Source organism: Lithobates pipiens, unplaced genomic scaffold (genome assembly GCF_037356315.1).
Source record: "Lithobates pipiens isolate NorthernLeopardFrog02 unplaced genomic scaffold, aLitPip1_a1.2 Scaffold_16, whole genome shotgun sequence".
NCBI classification, from domain to species: domain Eukaryota; kingdom Metazoa; phylum Chordata; class Amphibia; order Anura; family Ranidae; genus Lithobates; species Lithobates pipiens.
In genome coordinates this window covers 221,627,143-221,652,495 of record NW_027507748.1, presented here as the reverse complement: position 1 = coordinate 221,652,495, position 25,353 = coordinate 221,627,143, and the positions used below count along the sequence as shown (strand labels likewise).

The 25,353-nt window shown below is 41.8% G+C and overlaps 2 protein-coding genes across 17 annotated transcripts in view; one reads left to right on the top strand and one right to left on the bottom strand.

The window, feature by feature from the left end:
- Positions 1-6,583, bottom strand: part of MYO19 (myosin XIX) — a 119,633-nt gene extending 113,050 nt beyond the window's left edge. For all 3 annotated transcript variants that reach the window (XM_077481083.1, XM_077481084.1, XM_077481085.1), the window contains exon 1: positions 6,451-6,583. In XM_077481083.1, coding sequence (XP_077337209.1) covers positions 6,451-6,495 — 45 coding nt within the window. In that variant the 5' untranslated portion in view covers positions 6,496-6,583. The remainder of the gene's footprint in view (positions 1-6,450) is intronic.
- Positions 1,713-25,250, top strand: PIGW (phosphatidylinositol glycan anchor biosynthesis class W). Of its 14 annotated transcripts, none has more exons than XM_077481096.1 (5): positions 1,714-1,824; positions 12,910-12,963; positions 15,412-15,547; positions 18,669-18,804; positions 21,400-23,319. In XM_077481096.1, the coding sequence occupies exon 5, from the start codon at positions 21,401-21,403 to the stop codon at positions 22,901-22,903; it is 1,503 nt and encodes a 500-aa protein (XP_077337222.1). In that variant the 5' UTR covers positions 1,714-1,824; positions 12,910-12,963; positions 15,412-15,547; positions 18,669-18,804; position 21,400; the 3' UTR covers positions 22,904-23,319. The 14 variants fall into 14 exon arrangements, 13 of the variants coding, with proteins under 13 accessions (XP_077337225.1, XP_077337222.1, XP_077337216.1 ...); XR_013274449.1 differs by lacking the exons at positions 1,714-1,824; positions 15,412-15,547 and adding exons at positions 6,595-6,795; positions 23,609-25,250 and having other exon boundaries at positions 21,400-21,473; XM_077481092.1 differs by lacking the exon at positions 1,714-1,824 and adding an exon at positions 6,595-6,725.
- The last annotated feature ends 103 nt before the right edge of the window (positions 25,251-25,353 follow it).

Genomic DNA, 25,353 nt, shown 5'->3' with positions numbered 1-25,353 from the left:
TGAATTTCCCAGCAGTCAGTGTTCCGCCTATCACGGACATCCGTTCATTCTCATACTACGGACGAGTATGAGAGGATGTCCGTGATAGGCGGAACACAGGCTGCTGGGAAATTGAGTGTTCCGCCTATCACAGGCGGAGGACGGAGGCGCAGCTTTTGAATCGTAGAATGGCCGCCGAGAAGAGCGGCGATCCATCGGCACGACACGGGACGGAGGAGGCACGGGACGGAGGAGGCACGGGACAGAGGAGGCACGGGACACCGGAAGGCACGGGACAGAGGAGGCACGGGACAGAGGAGGCACGGGACAGAGGAGGCACGGGACAGAGGAGGCACGGGACAGAGGAGGCACGGGACAGAGGAGGCACGGGACAGAGGAGGCTCGGGACGACGGCGGCTCGGGACGGAGGCTTGGGACACAGGTAGGCTGGACACACACACAAGGCTGCACGGACACACACACACACCACACACACACACAGGGATGGATGGATGGATGGATACACACACACACACACACACAGGGATGGATGGATGGATGAATACACACACACACACACACACACACACACACACATACACACACAGGGATGGATGGACGGACACACAGGGATGGATGGATGGATGGATGGACACACACACAGGGATGGATGGACGGACACACACACAGGGATGGACGGACACACAGGGATGGACAGCCATGTCTCACCCTCGGCTTATACACGAGTCAATAAGTTTTCCAGTTTTTTGGGGGTAAATTGGGGGCCTCGGCTTATATTCGGGTCGGCCTATACTCGAGTATATACGGTATCTGCAATCAGGATGTGTATTCTAGGGGTATATGTCACAACCAAGTCATTTTACAAATGGAGCAACGTTATGTTTTTTTTTCCTCGGTCTGAATAGAAGAGCTTGCTCTGGTTTATGGCACCATTACACCTGTACTCTGGCCCCACAGAGGCATTGCTGGAATTACTTCACTGCAAAACACAACCATTACAAGTTCATTTCCAGTCTGTTCAGGTTTTTCTACCCATGATCAATGGAGAAATGCCATCACCCCACTGCTTTGTTAAAGGCAAATGCTAGCCACATTTTTATGCTCTTAGGCTCGGTTCACACAGGGGCGACTTGTCCAGGCGACTTAGCCGCCTGACAAGTCGCGCTCCGTTCTGTACTATGGAACCGTTCTAATAGGAGCGACTCAAGTTGCTCCGACTTAGAAAAAAGGTTCCTGTACTATTTTTGGGGCGACTTCAGGCGACTTGCATTGACTTCTATACAGAAGTCGTTTTGCAAGTCGCCACTGAAGTCGTGTGCAGGTCGCGTCTGTGAGTCGCGCTGCAAGTCGTGCCGCCCCTGTGTGAACCGAGCCTCAGTTTTGGATAGGGTTTTATTGCTACCTGTGACACCATTAGAATCCTCTTCTTTTTTTTGTGGTTAAAAAAGTTATCATAAGAAGTAAATAATTTGTCAAGCTGGCAAATGCATATCAACATGATACTTATACAGTGTGAGGCCTACTATAGAAGAAAAGGCCTTTAAAATTTTAAGTGACACTAAACTGTGGTTTAAAAAAAAACAACTAAAGCGGAATTTTACCCAAAAGGGGAAGTTCTTCTCTTCCTTCCCCTTCCTCCGCCATATTTTTAACATATTTGAAATTCACAAAGCGCAGCGAGGTTTGCACATGCGCAAAAGGGCATCCAGCTGTGAAGCTGCAAGGAGTCACAGCTCGCTGTCCACAGTTAACATGCCGATGCCAGGGACCAGAAGACCGGTGAAGAACTGGCCTGGGTGAGGATGTCGCTGGATCACTTGACAGGTGAGTGACTGTTTATTACAAGTCAGCAGCTACAGTTTTGCATTAAATACATGAAGATAAAAAATCTTGAGCCTTTAGAACAGGGGAGCCCAACCTTTTGAGGAGTGAGGGCCACTTTAGCGACTTGGCAACCGGTGGGGGCCACAATGTGTGGAGTGGGCAGATCCGTGTCCACTCTGTATATGCAGAGCAGACACAGCCCGTTCTACTCTATGGGCCCTTCGATCTGATCCACCCAGACAGAAGGTCGAATCACCTTCTGTTTTTTTAAGTGGATCGGATTGGAGATAGGCGGGTATAAACCGACACAAGTCTGTTTACCTCTATGCAGGCGAATAGAAGGTCCGATTGGGCTCGCCTGAAAGACAGGTGGATCCAAGCGGACTGATCGTCTGAACGGGGCCCAAGGCTGCTTGCACACTGATGCACTGCGGTACCTTCTCCTCAATCGTCACTTCTTCCTCAGGATTCCTGCAGGTATCGCTGGCTGCTGGTTGTCCTCCAGGGCTGGAACTGCTGGCTATATCCTGACCCACAATTAACGAGCATCAGTGTGACAGTAGCCAGCGCTGGAGGAAGCATACGGCAGAGCCTGCACACGAGCTGGCGCTATACAGAAAGCATCAGCTCTGCTTCCTCTAGTGCCGGCTCTGTCTTTCACACTAATGCTCGGGGGTGGTGAATTGGGACCAGCGATCTGGGCTTGCTGACCCACCATCCCAAGGCAGCATCAGATGGCACCCCTGCTTTAGAACACCTTTAAGTATTTGTAATGTAAAGTACATTCTATTGCTCACAGCCTCCTCCAAATTCCTATTTTTGCTGCTGTGATCCAAGTAGTGGGTGTGTATATATTATTTCATAGAATAAGGATTATGTTTAGTGTCGCTTTACCATTGGGGCCAAGAATGTGGGGTATACTAATCCCATCTGACTGCAAACATTTTATAGCCTGCATATTCAGTTTTTGCCATTTGAAAATGTGGAATTGGCTGTTGAAAGCACCATACTAATCATCAGAATAAATCATTAATAAGTAAATACTACACTGTGCTATAAATATGATCTCATCAAAAAAATAAAAATATGTAATAGGATCAATATAAGAAACAGCAGATAAAATCAGAACAAATTGTAAAATAAATGAATTGAAAAGTGCTGTACTATGAAATATGCACTATACGCCCAATAATTGGATACCAAAATGTATATAGAACACAAAAACACAAAAATATTGACCAATGGTGAAGTGCCAATAAATAAAAAATATAAGGGAGTGGAAACTCAAATGCACAGTAAGTATATAGTGCTCATGTGAAAAAAAACATATAGATTCGTAAAATTCATAAAGTTCGTAGAAGTCCTTAAAGAATATGTGAGAGAGAAAAAAAATTTTTTTATTATATATATATATATATATATATATATATATATATATATATATATATATATATATATATATATCTCACAAGTAATCGTGCTCATGTGCAAACAGAGTGTCCTGCTGTGTTTCTAATCATTATGCTGGGTAGTCCATACAATCACAAAAAAGCTTGGTAGGTGTTCAAATGTGCCAAGGTGTCCTCACTCCAGTGATCCCCTAGGTACTGAACACTCACCTTAGAGCGTGCGACTTAGCGATTAAGCCAAGTCTAAACACGCATTATAGGAATGATCAGAATAAATCGGCAGATCATAAGTCTGACAAAATTTTACTTCAGATTTTCTTATCGTGTGTATGGGCCTTAAAGTATAAAGCCTCGTACACACGGTCAACAGAGCGTCAGACTTTTGTCTAAAGGGCATGTGCCAGGAACTTGTCTTGCATGCCAATGGCACACAATTGTCGGCCAACAAACACGTAGTGACTTACTACGTGGAATTTCAGCTCTTGAGCGCCACCCTTTGGGCACCTTCGATTAATGTCATGTTTGGTGAGCATTGATTCCAAGCATGCGTGTTTGTACTTTGGACTTATGTGACAGACTTGTGTACAGATGATAGGAAAATCTGACAACAGACTGTTGTCCGCTGGAAATTTACTAGCCTGCCATCTAACATTTGCTGGCGGAAAGTTGGACAATTGTCTGAAGGAGCCTTCCAACAGTTAGATTTTAGGCAAACAGTCTGTCATCACACAATTCCCTGCCAAAAATCCAATTGTGTGTACAAGACTTAAGTTCACCTTTACAGAAAAATATGTAAGGTGAACATACACAGGGCCCCCTTCTCACCCCACCCCCACAGTCCTGCTGACCTGTTGTGTGGCGATCTCCTGTTCTAAGCCCCAGTATAGCCACTTCAGGGGCTTAGAAATCCCCTCGGAGTTCATGCGTTTTCTTCTCAGCTGACAGGATAGGCTACGCGGGTCCTAATTGGTTGGCACCGCCCATGTGACAGCAACGACCAATTACAGTGCTCCAAAATGTCCCTCCTGACAGGAAACGCTTTGGAGATTCAGCTGTGGGGATTTCAAAGCCCCGGACCCCTGACGAGGCTATACTGGGGCTCAGAATGGAATACCACCACAATCCAGGTCAGCGGGTCTAGGGTGAGGAGGGCGTTGGGCGCCTAAATTACAGTGGAAGGTGTTTTTGAAGCACCTGATTAGAGCAGTAGGCTCTAATAGGCGTAAAAAACGGTGAGCTGTGAGTGCCATGCTTGGTGCTCGCAGTTCACTCAGCTGTGTTAGGAAAGCAAATTAAATACTATTAACAGCCGCGCTAAGGTTATAAAGTTGGTTGCTGCCGCCCTACAGAAAGAAGGCCGTGGATGTGCAAAGTTTTATAGAAAGAATATAGGGCCCACGGCGCTACCACAAAATTATACACACTCAGTCAATAATAAAAAAGGGTTTCCAAAGACCTCTCTACCCTCAAAAAAAAAAAACACTCTATGTCTACTCTAATACTGAGAACGTGCTACTTATGTTATATTAGACTATAAACTCCAATAAGCCCACCAGATCACACACACACAGAGTACCACCCTATAATGAGTGCATGTACACACCATACACTCAAAGCAAGCAGATCGGGCAGATCGACCTCTACATCCACACTCCCAAGGCTATTGTATGAGGCACGGCACAATATCGAAATGGATTAAATAAATAGAACAAGGCTAGAAAATAATGGTGGATATAGGTATCAAAAAGAAAAAAAACGATTTTATATATATATACATAAAAAAAAAATACTAAAACCACGATGCTGCTCTATCTCTCAACTTTTTCACACATATCTCCGTATAGGAGAAAAAGGGCATTATCCATCAATAGTCCATATACATTAAAGGGGTGTTCCAGTGGAAATTTTTTATTTATTTTTTTAAAGTCAGCAGCTACAAACACTGCAGCTGACTTTTAATAGGGACACTTACCTGTCCAGGGCACCTGCGATGTTGCCCCCCCCCCCCCCCCCCCCCCGAGGCCGACTCGTCCTTTGTATCGTGTCCCGGCGCCTCCATCCTAACTAAGAGAAACAGGCAGTGGAGCCTTGTGGCTTCACTGCCCCTTTCCTACTGCGCATGTCGCGTGGCGCTTTGTGAATGGGGTGCGCTGTGTTCTGGTACACACGTCCCAGAACACAGTGTGCCCCATTCTCCAGAATACAACGCGAGGAGGACAAGACCGAAGAACAATTTTCCAAAGTGCATAAAGTGCTAAATCGTATAAAAAAAATTATATATATATATATATATATATATATATATATATATATATATATATATATATATATATATATATCCCCCAAAGAAGGCTTTCCAAAAGTTGTATATGACTAAAGTGCACAGTCAATGTGTAGTCCCAGAACAGATCCTTGTCCCCCTAGGGCAGGGGTGTCCAAACTACGGCCCTCCAGCTGTTGCAGAACTACACATCCCATGAGGCATTGTAAAACTCTGACATTCAAAGACATGACTAGGCATGATGGGGATTGTAGTTCCTGAACAACTGGAGGGCCGTAGTTTGGACACCCCTGCCCTAGGGGGTAAAGTGCATGTAGTCCCTCATCATCCCAGGTATATAAAGAGTACGGATAAGTGAGAGGATGTGGACGAATCGAGTGGAAACAGCTGGACACTGAGGAACTACATGCAGGAAACGGGTAGGTTCAGAAAAAGAGTCCAGCAGTGGTTCGTGTAAATGGTAGATGATCTACTATAAGTCAATGGTGATCCTTCGTACTTCTTCCCATTGCAATCACACTGCACTAGTATACACAAGGTGATCACTCTGTACCTGCGGTGCAGCTGCAAATAACTGAGTGGGCGGGGTGTGGGCGTACACAGGGGCGGGGTGTGGGCGTACACAGGGGCGGGGTCTAAATCATCTTAAAGTTCCATTCTGGCATGTGGGAGACAGGAATCCAGCGATGAGTAATGATGGGGGTCGCCCGCCAGATTCATCGCCGCCAGGGGGCACTGTCCATCCAGCTCACCTACACACACGCTACCTTGTGCACCACACCTGTCACCACGTCTACTCTATAGTAACGAGCGCGCAGTGTACCCCTCTACATGGACCATGACCCGCCCCGGCACAGCTCTGCTCTCCGCCCGAGAATTCCAATTCATACAACTTTACTAGAGGCTCACACTCGTGTCCGTGTATTGGTCACCTACCTGTGACTTCCCGTGTGCCTCGCTCAGTGTGTGCGGGGCACTCATGGCAGAGGAGACCCAGGTGAGCTCCACACAACTGCCAGCTCCACACCAGTATCTGAAGGACAAGAGGAGTCGCCTGCAGATTAAACCCTGCCCGCCGCCACCGACGTCACCCGGCCACTAGTCTGCCATAGGCGGGAGCTGGAGTCACATGGCCCGGCTGTACAGCCAGTGATTGGTGGATGAAGGAGCCGGTAGGGCTGTGGGCACATTCCAGCCTTGTTCCTGCAGAGGTATGGGTGAGGACTGGGGGACGAGGGCTTCTAGGGCCAGAGCCATACATTAGGATGTTGTCATGGTGATGTAAGTAATGATCTGTCTGTCACCTTCACACTGCCTCTGATTTCCAGGCATTTCCTTCCTCCACTTGTCATGAGTACACTGGGGGGATCTGGAGCAGCTCTTCACCAATCAACTTTTAGCTTCAGCTATATTTTCACATTTGAAAATGAAAGCTAGAAGCTGATTGGCTACCATGCACAGCTGCTCCAGATCCTGTCTGAGTTCTGTACCCCATTTTCTAACAGAGCAGACAATAGCATACCTTTTAGGTATTGGTTTGCTGTCACTGTGTCTTTTAAAGCAGAGCTTTACCCAAAAGGGGAAGCTCTGCTTGTTTGCCCCCCCCCCCCACATTTGGCACCTTTTGGGGGGGGGGGGGTACCTGTCAAATCCAGGTACCTGCTCCTACTTCCGGGTAAGGCAGGATTGAGAAACTTGGAGATCTATTAGTACGTTTAGCACACTTTAGTTATTAGGTGTTCTTGCATAGCAAGAGCACTTACTGTTATCTCACATATATATATTATTATAGCCAAATTTACCACCCTAACTCCTCCCACAGCTTTTACACTAAATATACCGAAACGTGCGGATTGTTACAGATTGGTGTGCTCTTACTTTGTGGAACATTTCACCAAATGGTTCACAAAATATCGTATCCGGCAAGATTTGTCCCATAGGAATGAATGGCGAAATGTTTAAAACTAGAGTGGGAGGGGACAAAAGCTCTGAGTGTAATTGTAGCTCCTCCCACACAGCTCTGAGTGTAATTGTAGCTCCTCCCACACAGCTCTGAGGGGAATTGTAGCTCCTCCCACACATTAGCTCCTCCCACACAGCTCTGAGGGGAATTGTAGCGCCTCCCACACAGCTCTGTGGGGGAATTGCAGCGCCTCCCACACAGCTCTGTGGGGGAATTGCAGCGCCTCCCACACAGCTCTGTGGGGGAATTGCAGCGCCTCCCACACAGCTCTGTGGGGGAATTGCAGCGCCTCCCACACAGCTCTGTGGGGGAATTGCAGCGCCTCCCACACAGCTCTGTGGGGGAATTGCAGCGCCTCCCACACAGCTCTGTGGGGGAATTGCAGCGCCTCCCACACAGCTCTGTGGGGGAATTGCAGCGCCTCCCACACAGCTCTGTGGGGGAATTGCAGCGCCTCCCACACAGCTCTGTGGGGGAATTGCAGCGCCTCCCACACAGCTCTGTGGGGGAATTGCAGCGCCTCCCACACAGCTCTGATGGGGGAATTGCAGCGCCTCCCACACAGCTCTGATGGGGGAATTGCAGCGCCTCCCACACAGCTCTGATGGGGGAATTGCAGCGCCTCCCACACAGCTCTGATGGGGGAATTGCAGCGCCTCCCACACAGCTCTGATGGGGGAATTGCAGCGCCTCCCACACAGCTCTGATGGGGGAATTGCAGCGCCTCCCACACAGCTCTGATGGGGGAATTGCAGCGCCTCCCACACAGCTCTGATGGGGGAATTGCAGCGCCTCCCACACAGCTCTGATGGGGGAATTGCAGCGCCTCCCACACAGCTCTGATGGGGGAATTGCAGCGCCTCCCACACAGCTCTGATGGGGGAATTGCAGCGCCTCCCACACAGCTCTGATGGGGGAATTGCAGCGCCTCCCACACAGCTCTGATGGGGGAATTGCAGCGCCTCCCACACAGCTCTGATGGGGGAATTGCAGCGCCTCCCACACAGCTCTGATGGGGGAATTGCAGCGCCTCCCACACAGCTCTGATGGGGGAATTGCAGCGCCTCCCACACAGCTCTGATGGGGGAATTAGGAAATTTGAAAGAAAAAATTATAATAATTTTAGAGAAAAAAAATCATTTTTGAAAAAATAAAATCATTTAAAAAAAAAAAATTCTTGAAAAAAAAAATCATTTAAAAATTTTTTGGGAAAAAAATCATTTAAAAAAAATAATTTTTGAAAAATAAAATCGTTTAAAAAAATCATTTTTGAAAAAAACTTTTTTTTTTCTAAAATGTAGGTGGAGGCAAGAACACTTCACACAATTTCCCCAGAAATTGTAGCTTTTCTAGTTGTTGTTATTATTATTATTATTATTATTATTATTATTATTTCAGATTAGGGCTGAAACAACTAATCAATTAATTGACAACTACTCGATTATGAAATTAATCGATTACTATTTTCATAATCGATTAATCGGCCGGTAACATAATGGGGTTAAAAAAACTAAAACGAGCCCTTTATGGTACAAAAAGAGCAAATAATCGCTACTGTAAATATTACTTTCACTGTTCTACAGTAAAAAAATGAACCCCTACAGTAGTGATGATCTAGTTTTTTTTTTAACCCTATTATGTTACTAAACGTCTTAGAATGGCCTGGTTACCATCTATGTGTTTTTTGGTGCTTTTTGCAGAAATGCACTACAGTTCCTTTACATGATTTCCTATGGGACACGTTAATATCTGAAAGGGTCGGGGACTTTTAATGCAAAATGGTGCTTTATTGGTTCAATATACTTCAATGGAGAAGCTGCAGAAAAGCATTTAATGCGTTTTTGCAGCAATTTTTTATTTTTTTTAATCTAATAAAAAAAAAAAGGCAAAAATGCAAATTGCCATAAAATCACGTGCGCAGAAATCAAAACGCACAGCAAAAAGCACTGCAGAAACAGATCAAAAGCAAACAGCATAGGTGTGTACTGAGCCTTATGCTGGTCACACAGATCAATTTTCAGATGAGACATTTTCCGACGAAAGATCTTTGTACATTCGCTGAATGAAAGAATTTTGTTTAAAATTTTCACTTGTCTTTAACATTCTATTTTTAAAATAAATGTAATTTCTAAATGAAAACCACATACACTGTCTGAATATTCCTTTTGACTAAAAAGTTTTCTATTTCCAAATTTTCCCGTCACTGTGCCTGAAAATGAACTTCAATTTGACCCACTTCTTCTTTTTTTTTTTTTTTTTTTAAAGGTTAACCGATTAATTGAAACAATCGGCCAACTAATCGATTATGAAAATAATTGTTAGTTGCAGCCCTATTTCAGATACTTATATAGCGCTGTCAATTTACTCAGCGCTTTACATATACATTGTACATTCACATCAGTCCCTCCCTTCGAGCTTACAATCTAATGTCCCTAACCCACATTCATATTAGAGCTAATTTAGACAGAAGCCAATTAACCTACCTGCATGTATTTGGCATGTTGTAGGAAACCGTTAGGCACGCATTTAACCCCCTGATCACCCTAGATGTTAACCCCTTCCCAGCCATTGTCATTAGTACAGTGGCAGGGTATTTTTGGCACTGATCACTGTATTCAAGGCACTGGTGATGTCAGTGGCAGTGAGTCCCCCCCCCCCTAGAGTCAGTTAGTATCAGAAGAGCCCACTGCACCATTGCAGTCCCATTGGAAGTCACTGATCACTGCCTTTAAAAAAATAAAATAAATCAGTATGTATATTATAGTTTGTAGATGATACTATAACTTTTACATAACCCAATCAATATACTCTTATTGGGAGATATATAAATAATTTTTTTTTTTTACCAAAGACATAGTAGAATGCATTTTGGCAAAAATGTATGAAGTAACTTGATTTTTTTTAATTGTATTGGATATGTTTTATAGCAGAAAGCAAACATTGTGTGTATGTGGTTGTGTTTGTTTTTTTTTCATAATTTTTGGTCTTTCTTCATTGATTCCTGTGGTTGCAGGAAAGAAAAATCGCATAATCCTATGGTCTGCCAAGGCTTGTTTTCACTTCACTATTCTTCTCTTCATTTTCTTGCAGCACAAATTATCCAGCAAATGTAGCCACGTGGGGGTAAAGGCAAACTATTGGGTGCGAGTGCATGCAGCCGCCGGCTGGTTCCCGCTGTGATTTTACGCGAGTCCCACGACCCGATGTCTGCCGACACACGCTGATTTTCAGTACACAGATAGAACGACGATCTGCCTCTGTAAGCAAGGTGGATTGCCTTTCTGGCAGTACAGAAGGTATGGGTCCTGTGTTAATGTGAAGCAGGAACACCAATCCATGCCTTCTCCTAGTAAAAACACCTCCCCCACTACACTGAAACACCAGCTAGGCACACAGTTAACTTTTTGATCGCCCCTGATATTAACCCCTTCCTTGGCAGTGTCATTAGTATAGTGACAATGCATATTTTTAGCACTGATCACTATATTGGTGTCACTGGTCCCCCAAAAGTGTCAAATGTCAGTGTCCAATTTGACCACCGCGATATCGCAGTCCCACTTTAAGTCACTGATCACCACCATTACTAGTAATAAAAAAATATTCTACAAATCTATCCCGTAGTTTGTAGACGCTATAAGATTTGCGCAAACCAATCCATATATGCTTATTAGGATTTTTTACCAAAAATATGTAGCAGAATACATATTGGTCTAAATTGATGAGGAAATTTAGATTTAAAAAAATAAATAAAAATATTGCATGTGTTTTAGAGCAGAAAGTAAAAAAAAAAAAAAAAAAACATTTATTTATTTTTTGCAAAAGATAAAAATCGCAGAGCTGATCAAATATCACCAAAAGAAAGCTCTATTTGTGAGAAAAAAGGGACGTTTATTTTTTTAAATTGTTTATTTATGAATTTTCAAAATCGTACAGAAGGAAATATACGTGAAACAATGCAGGTATACTTTGATTATAGGGCACACAAAATCTTAACTTATAGAGGTATAGCGATGTGATTAAAGTGTTAACTCGAGTGGGAGAAAGATAGTCGCACCACTAAAGAATAAAAATTGAAACAACCCTCTACCTCTTCCGTAAACGGGTTATAGAAAAAAATGTAAACATACCATTTAACCTCATAGAAAGACTTACACAAAAAGGAAAATAAGTAGCAGACCTTCTCTCGGGTATATGTATGTATCCAAATTTAACTAAATAGGGTCAATCCCTTCAGAGCCATATACAGACTTATCCCATGTTGACCATGTTTTAGAAAATTTCTGCTCCGTACCCTCCACTACGGCCGTCATGTGCTCCATTCTACTCAGGGACATCAATTTTATTTGGGTACAACGTTGCATGCCCACGCAATGGTCAGTTAAAGTAACGCAGTGCCATATCAAAAAATGGCCTGGTCCGGAGCTGAAGTGGATTTATACAATTTTCTTGTGCAATTTTCCTTTTGATTTACCAAAACCATATAATACGAGTTTAAACCTAAACACTTTAAATTTGTATGCAATCAGGCAGGCCCTTGTACTACATAGTTGAAGGTAAATCTATAGGAAATCGAACAAGAAAATATATAATGTATTGCCATCTTGAGACTGGCCATACACAAATCGAAATTTGGCGAGTTCAGCAGGGACGGGATGAATTTTGATCAGTGAGTGGCAGTCTCTGTTGGACAGAAGTCAATCATTTGATTAACTTCTGTTGAAGGGACATGTTGTAATTTGAAGGGACACGTTGACAGCAGGCACTGATCAGTGTATTCTGACAGTGGCCGCTGTCAGAATACAATGTCCTTGTCGGGGGGGATTCTTCCATCTACCTGATTTGTTTGGATGGAGGAATCTGAAGAAAAAAACTTACCATCTAAAGTGTGACTAAACCCATTTCATTAAAAAAAAAAAAAAAAACTATCAAATGGTGTATTACATGCAGTTCATACTCGGTCACCTATGAGATTAATTTTCTGTATTCTGCAAAAAAATTGCTTGATTCTGCTGTTCTCTGTGTCCACCTTCTGTTCATGTCCCCAATTCCGCTAGGGATTTTTTTAGCTGTATTAGCAGCGTGGCGCATGCTCAGTTTTCAGTGAGTAGGCCATGTAACTATAGAGTCACGCATGTGGGCGTATACACAGTAGTAAATGACAGCCCACCCCCCTCTCTCCTCCTCCAGGCCCACTAACCAGCCAAACACAATGGGGTGGGATATTACATGTAGATTCATGGAGGCTTCACCTCCCTCTTATTCTAAGACAAGAGGCTGTAGTGGTGTGATACAGCCTGTGACTGGCAGAACTCTGCCCACACCATGTTTTTTCCACAAAATAATAAAGATTTGATTTCAAATATATATTTGTAAGACAATTTAAAACATTGATATTGATTTTATTTATTTCTCATGCTTATGTTTCCCTGCAGACAGGTTGGGAAAGATCTGGGTCATGTGACAGCTGTATATCAATTAGGAAAAAGGTACTTGGATGTTTTTTTTTTTTATTAAAATAATTACAGTGCTATCATCCACATACAGAAACAAAAGTGATGATGTAAATTAAGTGTTTGTTCAGTATTACTGTAAGACCTCTTTTACACGGCTTCACTTGAGCTGACTTCATCTACATAGATCAACACATGGAGCACATAGACATGGTGCATTTTTTCTTTCCCACCACACCTTATAGAAATAAATGAAATGCCATAAAGTTAAAAAAAGAAAAAGTAAATAGTTCCTTGTGTTGTAACACATAGCACCACCCATTACTACTGCTACTCATCGGACACTAGACTACACACGTTTTAGCATGCAGGAGTGTGAGAACAAGCCTTTACACAGCCAGGGTTGCTTTGAACAGCCGCCTTATTTCATGTGGTTTTAACCACTTAAGGATCGGGCCTGTTTCTGAGATTTGTTGTTTACAAGTTTTTTGTTTTTTTTGTTTTGTTTTTTACTATAATATTGCTTAGAACCCCCAAACATTAGACATTTTTTTTTTCTAACACCCTAGAGAATAAAAATGGTGGTCGTTGCAATACTTTCTGTCATGCCGTATTTTTGCAGCGGTCTTGCAAACGCACTTTTTTTGGAAAAAATACACTTTTTTTTAATTTAAGAAATAAGACAACAGTAATGTTAGCCCAATTTTTTTTTTTTTTTAGATTGTGAAAGATAATGTTACGCCGAGTATATTGATACCGAACATGTCATGCTTCAAAATTGTACTCGCTTGTGGAATGGCGACAAACTTTTACCCTTAAAAATCTCCATAGGTGACGTGTAAAAAATTGTACAGGTTGCATGTTTTGAGTTAGAGGAGGTCTAGGGCTAGAATTATTGTTCTTGCTCTACCAATCGTGGCGATACCTTGTGTGTTTTGAACACCATTTTCATATGCGGGCGCTACTCACGTATGCGTTTGCTTCTGTACACAAGCTCGGCGGGATGGATCTCGTTGTAAAATAAATAAGAAGAATTTTTTTTTTTTTTTTACTTTTTATTTTTACCCTGTTCTTTTAAAAAAATAAAAATGTGTGACTTTTTTTTATTCCTATTACAAGATATGTAAACATCCCTTGTAATAGAAAAAAGCATGACAGGTCCTCTTAAATATGAGATCTGGGGTCAAAAATACCTCAGAACTCATATTTACTCTAAAATGCAATAAAATAAAAAAGTGTCATTTGGGGGAAAAAAAAGTCCCTTTTTAAGAACTATGGGTGGAAGTCACGTTTTGACGTCGCTTCCGCCCTGCAATGGTATGGAGATGGGTGGGGGCCGTCTTCCCCCTCACTTGTCTCCATACCCAGGAAGGACAAGGATCCGATCGCCTCCACTGCTAAAGACTGCTCCGGTAAGCAGCGGAGGGCACTGGAGCGCAGCGGCAGGGGAGGGCCCCTCTCCCGATGCCAATAAAAGTGATCTTGCACCGAATCCGCCGCAGACACCAGTATTATGGGAGACCGGACTGCCCACTGAAAAAGAGGATACAAGGGTTATGGCAGCTAGCTGCTGCGATAACAAAGATATCCATCTTCAAAGTTAGGACGTATATCAGAGTGCGGCGGTCCAGAAGTGGCTTTAAAACAAAACTGTTGTTACACCTTCTTAAAGCCGAAGTGTAGTCCAAATAAAAAATACAAATAAAAACATAAAAATCAGCACAAAGGACATGGCTTACTAATGCATTGTCCCTTGTGCTGTAATTTTCTGGTCTCACTGAAATTCTCCTCCATCGATTGCCCCTACCCCACCTTCCACAGCCGTAATCTCCCAGTGCAGGAGTACATAGAAATACAAATGAAACATGATTTATGAATGGAGGAGGTGAATGTTTAATTTATTTGCCCCTCCTCAATTCATAGATCGTATTTCATTCATAGAAGCTGTAGTATGGCTTTTATGAATGAAACAGCTGAACAGAAAGGGAGTACATAGTCAGGCACTCATGAGGAGTGCAAATGACAACTTCTTCAATTCTATTAAATCCTGCCGAGCCAGAAGATTATGGTGGCTGGGCCTGGAGGTGGGGGCATCGATGGAGGAGGATTCAAGAAAACCAGGAGTCGGCAACACAAGGGACACAGTGCATTAATAGTAAGTCTTGTCCCTTGTGCTGACTTTTGTGTTTATTTTAACGATACTTAGGCTGGCCATACATGTTCAAACATCTTGTACAATTTTCCTTTAGATTTACCAAAAAACATATAATATGAGGTCAAAACTAAACAACTTTCAGTTGTATTCAATTAGGCATGCCCTTGCACTACATAGCTTAAAGGGGTTGTAAACGTTTGTTTTTTTATTTTCTACATAGGTTCCTCTAAGCTAGTGCATTGTTGGTTCACTTACCTTTTCCTTCGATTTCCCTTCTAAATGTTTTTTTTTTCTTTTGTCTGAATATCTCACTTCCTGTTTCTCCTCAGTAAACTTCTCACCATCATCCGAGCTGGTGATTAGTCAGCCAGAACAGCTTACTGAACAGCTTACTGAGGAGGAACAGGAAGTGAGAAATTCAGACAAAGGAAAAAAAACATTTATAAGGGAAATCGAAGGGAAAAGGTAAGTGAACCAACAATGCACTAGCTTATAGGAACCTATTTAGAAAATAAAAAACGAACCTTTACAACCCCTTTAAGGTAAACCTAAAGGAAAATTGTACAAGAAAATGGAATGTTTATGGCCAGTCTTATGCCGCGCACACATGATAGTCAGAAAAAGCTATGATGGTTTTTCGATGGAATTCCGCTCAAGCTTGGCTTGCATACACACGGTCACACAAAAGTTTGCTTAACTTTCGACTGTCAAGAACACGGTGACGTACAACACTGCGACGAGCCGAGAAAATGAAGTTTGGTGTTTCCGAGCATGCGTAGGAATTTTGCGCGTCGGGATTTCCAAATGAAACTTTTTCTGTCGGAAAAATTGAGAACCTGCTCTCAATCTTTTGCTGGCAGAAATTCAGCCAGAAAAATTCTGATGGAGCATACACACGGTCGCATTTTCCGACAAAAAGCTCTCATAAGGCTTTAAGATTCACTGGCAGTGTTATAGTATGTTTTAGTCCCTGCCGTTGCCACTTTTGCCGAACAGGTTCGCACCGTGAAATATAAAAGCCTGAGCAGTAAAAAGAAAATAATGTAATAATTACTATTCGTACATCTGTTAACCACTTACATTTCATAGAACATTTTCTGCATTCGTTTTCCTCTTACCATTGTAGAGGAGTCCTGCTGTAGAGGTGCAATAAGCAACTATATATAATCTTTTTCAAATTTTGGGGTTATGACATGTCTTGAGGGAGAGATGATCAAAAAGTCATCCCAAAGTCGGGGAATATTCTTTACACGTCTACCGTTCACAGGTATGAAGATACACACTTCTTAAAATATCCAGTCACCTTTGGGTACCCCATAGACCAGGGATATGCAATTAGCGGACCTCCAGCTGCTGCAGAACTAAAAGTCCCATAAGGCATTGCAAGACTGACAGCCACAAGCATGACACCCAGAGGCATGATGAGACTTGTAGTTTTGCAACAGCTGGAGGTCCACTAATTGCATATCCCTGCCATAGACTATAACAAGTTTAAAAGTGCATGGTTTATTTGACAGGTTTACTTTAAGTATAACTAAAGGTAAAACTTGTTTTTAGTTTTGGACAGAGTGCTGTTTCTGTCCCCATTAGGGAGATTCAGCCTCTCTCTGTGTACCCTTATCATTGAAAGTAAAAGAAAATACCAAATGTTGGGTTGTCCCCAGAAAAGTAATAGAGGGGAATCTTCTAATGAGTACACTAGTTATGACTTGGGGGTCCCCAGAGGAATTCCTTAGACCAGGGGTTAACAAATTTGCTTGGAATCTAGGAGCCAGGTCCGTGACGGCGATCTGGACCTGTCCCTGGCCTGACATGGAGACGAGTGAGGGGAAGATAGCCCCCAGCCCCCCACCTGTCTCCAAGTCATTGCCCATAGCTATTAGAGGGACATTTTATTTTTTTTATTTTTTTCAAATGACGATTTTTTTTTAAATTGCATTTTAGTGTAAATATGAGATGTGAGGTCTCTCTGACCCCAGATCTCATATATAAAAGGACCTGTCATGCTTTTTTCTATTACAAGGGATTTTTACATTCCTTGTAATAGGAATAAAAGTGACACACATTTTTTTTTTTTAAAAGGACAGTGAAAAAAAATAAAAGTTAAAATAAGAAAAAAAAAAAAAAAAATTTTAAATGCGCCCTGTCCCGCCAAGCTTGCGTGCAGAAGCGAACGCATATATGAAAGCAATGTTCAAACCACACATGTGAGGTATTGCTGCGATCGGTAGAGTAAGAGCAATAATTCTAGCCCTAGACCTTCTCTGTAACTCAAAACGTGCAACCTGTAGAATTTTTTAAACGTCGCCTATGGAGATTTTAAAGGGTAAAAGTTTGTCGCCATTCCATGAGCGGGCGCAATTTTGAAGCATGACATGTTGGGTATCAATTTACTCGGCGTAACATTATCTTTCACAATATAAAAAAAAAATTGGGCTAACTTTACTGTTGTCTTATTTTTTTTATTAAATAAATTATTTTTTCTCAAAAAAAGTGCGCTTGTAAGTACGCTGTGCAAATATGGTGTGACAGACATCATTGCAACGACCACCATTTTACTCTCTAGGGTGTTAGAATAAAAAAGAAAAAAAAAGTGTGTGTGTATATATATATATATATATATATATATATATATATATATATATATATATATATATATATATATATATATATATATGTGTGTGTGTATATATATATATATATATATATATATATATATATATATATATATATATATATATGTATATGTATATGTATGTAATGTTTAGGTGTTCTAAGTAAATGGAAGGAGATCCATTAGCATTAATGGTTGTAATTCCAACGGCCACCACAAGAGGGCGCCAGATTCCAGAAGGAATAGCATCACAGAAGGCCTCAAAGCCGGGGGCTCAATTACCGGCCGCCGGCGGCGCGGCCCGACGCAATCACGCTGGGGGGGTCCACGGAGACAGGATACCCCCACCTGTGCTGCGCCAGTCGCTAATTCTAGTCGCCAATGCGACCTGGCGCCCGGGTTTTGTCGAGCCCTGCCTTAGACCCCTTTAACACTTTTTAGCGCTATAAATAGCACCTGGGCGGTGCGCTTGCGGGACGTTAGAAAAAGTCCTGCAAGCAGCATCTTTGGGGCGGTTTGGGAGCGCTGTATACAGCGTTCCCAAACCGCCCCTGCCCATTGCAATGAATAGGCAGCTCTTCGGACGCACCACAACACGGGAGTTATTAACCCCTTCTTTGGGGGTAAAATCACCCCACTTGCGGCCAAAAAGCGTTGCTTAAACAGCGGTAAATCGCCGCTAAAATTAGTGGAGCTTTCAACAGCCAGAGCTTTCAGTGTGAAAGAAGTCTTAATTTGCAGAGTTTTCCTCACTTCCTGTTTTGGCTATGGGACAGAAAGTGAAGGGAAATCTCCGCAATGGGACAAAATCTGACGGAGGTTATAACACTCTATCCAAAATGGGGGGGGGGGTGCCTTTTAGTTCTAATTTAAGGCATTACTTTTTTTTTTTTTTTTCTCCTATTTTATAAACACTTGTAGCCTGTTTTCCTATCCCACATTGAGAGTAATAACACGTTTTTATTTTTGTAGGTGAATGACTTCCGCCAATCTAGCCATTCACTTAGGATGTTGGCAATTACGGTTGCTGCAATCATGATCTTTAGTGTGCCTTTCATCTTTTAGTCAGCTGTGACGGCTGCCTATCAACAGAGACAAAGTAATACAAGTAAGCAATGTTAATAAAAATAAAGTTTGTCGTTTAGAATATTTGAAACGTACAACTACTTGGTAAATTAGTCTGCAAAGTAGGCCTGTGCTTTGTCTATGTAGGTAAATGCAACGGGTTCTTAAAGAGATACTAAACCGAGTGATTCTTACCTCCACGCTGGTAACGTGAAACTGACAAGCTCCCTTTGCCGTCGCTGGCATCTTTGTCCAGTCTTCTGTTCAGCATATTCGGTCATCTTGATTGGTTGGTCTAGGGCAGGGATATGCAATTAGCGGACCTCCAGCTGTTGGAGAACTACGATTCCTATGAGGCATAGTAAGACTCTGACAGCCACAAGCATGACACCCAGAGGCAGAGGCATGATGGGACTTGTAGTTTTGCAACAGCTGGAGGTCCGCTAATTGCATATCCCTGGTCTAATGTGACATATGTAGGGAAGTTAATTCTTCCCAGCACTTGAGCATGCTGAGATGTGCACAGCTCATTGAGCCATCTAAACACATTTGCAGGCAAGTAGGTGAGAGGCATTTATTGCAGAAGAGACATAGAGGGGGTTATTTACGAAAGGCAAATCCACTTTGCACTAAAAGTGCAAAGAGCACTTGAAATTGCCCTGAAAGTGCACTTGGAAGTGCAGTTGCTGTAAATCTGAGGGATAGATCTGAAATGAGGGGTTCTGCTGATTTTATTATCCAATCATGTGCAAGCTAAAATGCTGTTTATTTTCCTCGCATGTCCCCCTCGGATCTACAGCGACTGCACTTCCAAGTGCACTCTGCATTTGTAGTTTGCGCTTGTAGTGCAAAGTGGATTTGCCTTTAGTAAATAATCCCCAGAATGTCTCTTCCTCAAAATGCTTTTCTTTCAAGTAAAGTTCTACTTAAGCTGGTGCTGTCGTCGATACTTATCTTTCCCGGCGCTCCGTCACTCACAACCACACCTTCTGGCCCTGCTCATATGATAGACAAAACAGTGGCCCAATGTGGGGCCAGGAGACGTGGCTGTGAGTGACGGAGCACCGGGTACACAGGAGATTGCGGCTTTATGTAATTCAGCGGCGCTCGCTCCTCTTCCCTCAGAGACAGCAGGGGTCGTATAACACATAACCACGATTTTCCCATGATTTTAAGGGGGAAAAAGTGCATGTTATATGCCGATAAATATGTTATGTCCCTTTTTTTTTTTTTTTTTTTTTTTTCCCTTAAATAGAGATTTCGTTTGGTGGTATTTGATCACCTCTGCATTTTTTTTTTTTATTTTTTTTTTGCTCTATAAACAAAAAAGGAATGACAATTTTAAAAAGAAAACAGCTTTTTTTACTTTCTGCTATAAGACCTATCCAGTACAAAATGTAAAAGATCAATTTAGGCGAATATGTATTACATATATTTGGGGAAAATAAACCAATCAAGCGTACATTGATTGGTTTATGCAAAAGTTTACAGTCTACAAGCTATGGAATATATATATATATATATATATATATATATATATATATATATATATTTTATAATATATTTTTTTTTCTAGTAATGGCAGTGATCAGCGACTTATAGCGAGACTGCCATATTGTGGCTGACAAATTGGACACCAGTGACACTAATACAGTGATCAGTGCACATGCGCACCCCAGACCCAGAAGTGCAGGATCACGTACTAGGTATGTGATCCTGCACAGCAGAGCTTCCTTGCTGCAGTACATGTTAGTGATGCAGTCAGCAAGCGCTAAAAGTAGAACTATGGCCTCCCATTTTAAACACATTTCTGCTGCAGCATTAAATTATAAGTGAATCTACAACTTACATTTTTCTTCTTCTTAGTTCCCTGGCAAGCACCTATTGAGTCCACTTAAAGTGGTTGTAAACCCTTTTTTGGGACTTTTACCTATAGGTAAGCCTAGAATAAGGTAGGTAGTGGAAATATCTCCTAAACGTGCGCCGTTTAGGAGATATTTCACTTGAAGTCTGCTGATAAAGTGAACGGCGCATGCGCAGGGAAGAAACGAAACTCCAAGCCATTTCTTCCCTAACGTGTGCCGTTACTGTGCGGGAGTGACGTCACGCGGCTCCAGCAAATCACAGAGCTGGAGTCTGCAGCCTGGAACGAAGAGGGGCTTGAAAATGGATGCTGCCTACACAGGGGACATCGCTGGATTCTTTTGCAGGTAAGTGTCACGTAATGGACTAGTATGTGATGCTGTTCTAGGGATGGCTTCCCCTCCCCTGGAAGAACATAATAGCTATGTGGGAGGGATTCCCCCATAAACACTGAGTGTGTTGATGGGTAAATCGAGAGATTTTCTATCCTGCAACCCATAGTTGTAGGAAGAAATCTCTCCATATATAGCCTTTAGTTGCTGAAATCCTCCCATTGTGAGCTGCAGTGTCTGGGATAGGGAGCATGTGAGACACAGATGAAGAATTTGGCTCAATCAGGGCCAGTAAAGGAAGTTTTGTGCTTACTTTATAAGGTTTGTGCATTACTTAGTAACTGAATTTTATACTTGTTTAGACTGCCATAGAGGAAACTTTTAGGTATGGTTTAATTCTAGATTTCTAACTCTACAACATGAATCTTCCCATTTTACCACAGAATGTCGTCGAAGCATCTTAAGGAAGCATTTATAAGAAATCTCAATGGGACCAGCATTACAGAGATCTCATCAGGTTTGGGAGTAACGACTCTTTCCATCCTATTTAGAGGATTGTTGTTTATTTTCCTCCACCGTAAAACTTCTGTGATAAGTAATTCATGGAAAGGTGACTTTTTCATTGACTACATTCTCTTGGTACTTCCACTGGTACTGTCATGCACAATTTTCTCTGATGCCCTACACATAGTTTTGTTATGTATTGCGGCACTTTGCTTAGTGCTGTTTTACCTCATAAGCTCAAAGAGAAACAAGTCTATCAAGGCATCCCTTCATGATATCTGCCAGTCCTTCCTGAATGCACACGTGGGGAATGGGACTGTCCCAGCTGTTACAACTTTGCGTGTGTCACTTAATGTGCTCACTGCAGTTTCCATACTTGCTGTGGATTTTCCAATCTTCCCCAGGCGCTATGCGAAAACAGAGACTTACGGAACTGGGGTGATGGACATTGGAGTTGGATGCTTTATCTTTGGGAACGCTCTTGTTTCTCCAGAAGCTAGAACACGGGAAAGAGCGGCATGCTCGCATGTAAAAAAACAGGTTCTGTCAGTATGGCCACTAATTGTTCTAGGACTTGCACGGCTAATAAGTGTAAAAACGATCGACTATCAAGAACATGTAACTGAGTATGGTGTCCACTGGAACTTCTTTTTCACTCTTGCAATTGTTCGGGTATTGTCATCGCTGCTGCTAAGTTTAGTGCCACCTCAAAGAATCTGGTTTGTAGCTGCCACCATCATTACAGGCTATCAGTTATTTTTGGAAGTGACCGATCTCAAGAGTTTTCTATTATACGGCAGTGATGGTCAGGACACCAGAGTTGGTTTTTTAAATGCCAACAGAGAAGGTATTCTTTCTGTAATTGGTTATGTTGGAATATACATGATCGGAGTTCAAGTTGGACTATATGTTCTAAAGAAAAGGATATTTGTAAAGGAATGGATCAGGGCCATTTGCATCTTGGTACTTCTGTCTTCTGGGTTGTTTATCAGCATTATTGTGTTTGAAATATATGTGGAACCTGTGTCCCGCAGAATGGCAAATCTACCTTTTTGCATATGGATCGTTGGCCAGTGTGTGGCTTGGCTGTGTTCATTTTTAATATGTGACCTAATTTTGGCATTTGCAGTGTATATGACTCCTGGTAGTAATGTGCAAAGCACATGGAACATACACAACTCTTCACATCCCTCAATCAAAAAGGTTACTCCTACAGAAGACTCCAAAAAGAAAGCTCATCAATGTCTTATTGAAGCCATCAACAGAAATCAGTTGCTCTACTTCTTGATCGCTAACATATTAACTGGAGTAGTGAACATGACAATTGACACCATGCACAGCAGCAGTTTGTTTTCTCTCTTTATGCTTGTCTTTTATATGTTTTCTAACTGTTTGATAGTATACCTTTTACACATCAAAAATATTAGTGTTAAGTTCTGGTAATATTGCACTGTAGAAATGTATTTACATTCAACATTGATTTACATTTTAAAACTGGGTTTTTCATGTGGTATAGTTGCTGTGTGTTTTTAGATACTGTATGTTACCAATCATTCCCTATGGAAGTTGTTTTTTATTGGAAATCACACCAAAGATGTAGCAAAGAAGATTTTTTTTTTTTTTTTTTTTTAAATGCACTGAAATGCAGAGTGCAAATGTAGCCTAAAATAAAAATAAGAAATTTCTGTTATCTTTGTTAACAAATTTGAAATGCCTTCTTCATTTGTAGTGGCTGGAGTTTGCAGAATCATTCTTTTTTGTTTTCAGAGCTTCGGTGATTGTTTCTTTATTTTTTATTTTTATATGTGGTTTTTTGTTTTTTAATGAATGAATTATGCTTAATAAAGGATATATTTTTAGATGGTCTGATGTACATTTTAAACTGGGTGTAGAACACCTATTAGCTTACAAATACAGAAAAGTGCCAATTTAACACTTAAAAAACAAAACATAATTCTATTGCATTCTGAGTAACATGTACCTTACTTTTTTTTGACAAATATGTTGTCTTTGTAAATAAGACAGGCTGCTTTTACAAATAATATCACACTATAAATATAGCCTATAGTAATAGATCACAGTTTAGTTTTCTATTCTCAAGCCAGTTATTGCAAAGATCAGTTACCAATGGCATGTTTTGTTTTTCAGGATGCTAAGGAAACTTAATTTTTGCTCCAGAAAGGTAAAGACGTGAAGATGGAAAATGGGATAATAAGAGTTACCTGAAATGAAAAGTAATCATAGAAGAAAGAGGAATGGCAAAGAAGCCAGGAAAATTTAAAGATGAGTTACTAAGGGCTTCGCTTTTATTTCAGGATGATAAGGGCAACTTTATATTTTTGCACTAGAGAGAAGAAGAAATGAAGATGGAAGATAGGATAATAGGGCTTCATTCACATGGGCATACACCCACACGAGGGCCTGCACAGGATTAACATATGTTCCATGAAGGCAGTCCCATCCACATCTATTGGGATGCATCAGCTGCACAGACACAACTGCTCCTCCCATTTTGACATCCATGCAGGTGTGTTTTCCCAAACTCACAATGTCTGCGTTTGGGGACAGGCACTCGCACCCACACAGATGTCAAATTGAGAGCAGTGGGTTTGTCCCAAAAGACATGAATGAGACTACCCGCATGTAAATGTACAGAACACCTGTGCATCCTGTGCGGGCATCTTAAGTATGTGAATGAGGCCTTAGCCCTTGTACACACGGTCGGACATTCCGACAACCAATCCATCAGATTTTGTCCGACGGATTTTGTCCGAAACTGGTGTTGCATACACACGGTTGGACAAAGGGCTTAGACTTGGGTAGAAAAATTTAAAGCAATCAGAAAAGAAACAGGATTGACAAAGAAGCAAAGTCAATTTATATATTTATTTTATAGCACTGAACAGAAGTGTAAAAACAGAATTCAATGATTTTCAAATCTCCTAAACCCATAATTTATTCACAATAGGAAATAGAAAAGATATTTAAATGTTTAAACAAAGAGAAAAGATTTTAAGAAAAAAAGGTCATTTTGAAATTGATGGTGGCAACATGTCTCAAAAAAGTTGGAACAGGGCAGAAAAAGGTTACAAAGTAAGTGTTACTAACAAGTAAGAGCTGGAAGAACATTATGCAACTAATTGGCAGCAAGTCGGCAACAAGATTGGGGATAAAAAGAGCATCTTAGAGAGTCAGAGTGTCTCAGAAGTAAAGAGGTTCACCAATCTGTGAAGAGTTGCATCTAAAAATTGCCAAGCAAATTTCAGGATAATATTCCTCAATGTAAAATTGCAAATACTTTAACCAATTCGATACAGGGCACTTCCTGCCCAGACCAATTTTCAGCTTTCAGTGCTGTTGCACTTTGACAATTGCGCGGTCATAATACACTGTACTCAAACTAAATTTATATCACTTTGTTCCCACAAATAGAGCTTTCTTTTGGTGGTATTTGATCACCTCTGGGATTTTTTATTTTCTGCTAAACAAATAAAAAAAAGACTGAAAAAGTAAGTTTTCTCTTTCACTGATGGGGCTGCACTGATGGGCACCGATAAGGTGGCACCAATGAGGTGGTATTGATATGTGATACGGATGGGCACTGGGTGGCATGGATGGGCACTGATAGGTGGCATTGTAGTGTAATGTAATGTACTGATGGATGTCAATCAGTGCCAAACAATAATACATACCAATCAGTGATGCCCATTGTGGGCACTGACTGGCATCCCTGGTGGCCTAAGGTGGCATACCTGGTACTGGGCATCCCTGGTGGTCCAGTGTGGGCATCCTTGGGGGGGGGGGGGGGGGGGCTGCACTGATAATCATCACAGTGCATATGCAATGAACAGCTATAACCTCTGGAAAGGCACTATCAATGCTGAAAGGTATAT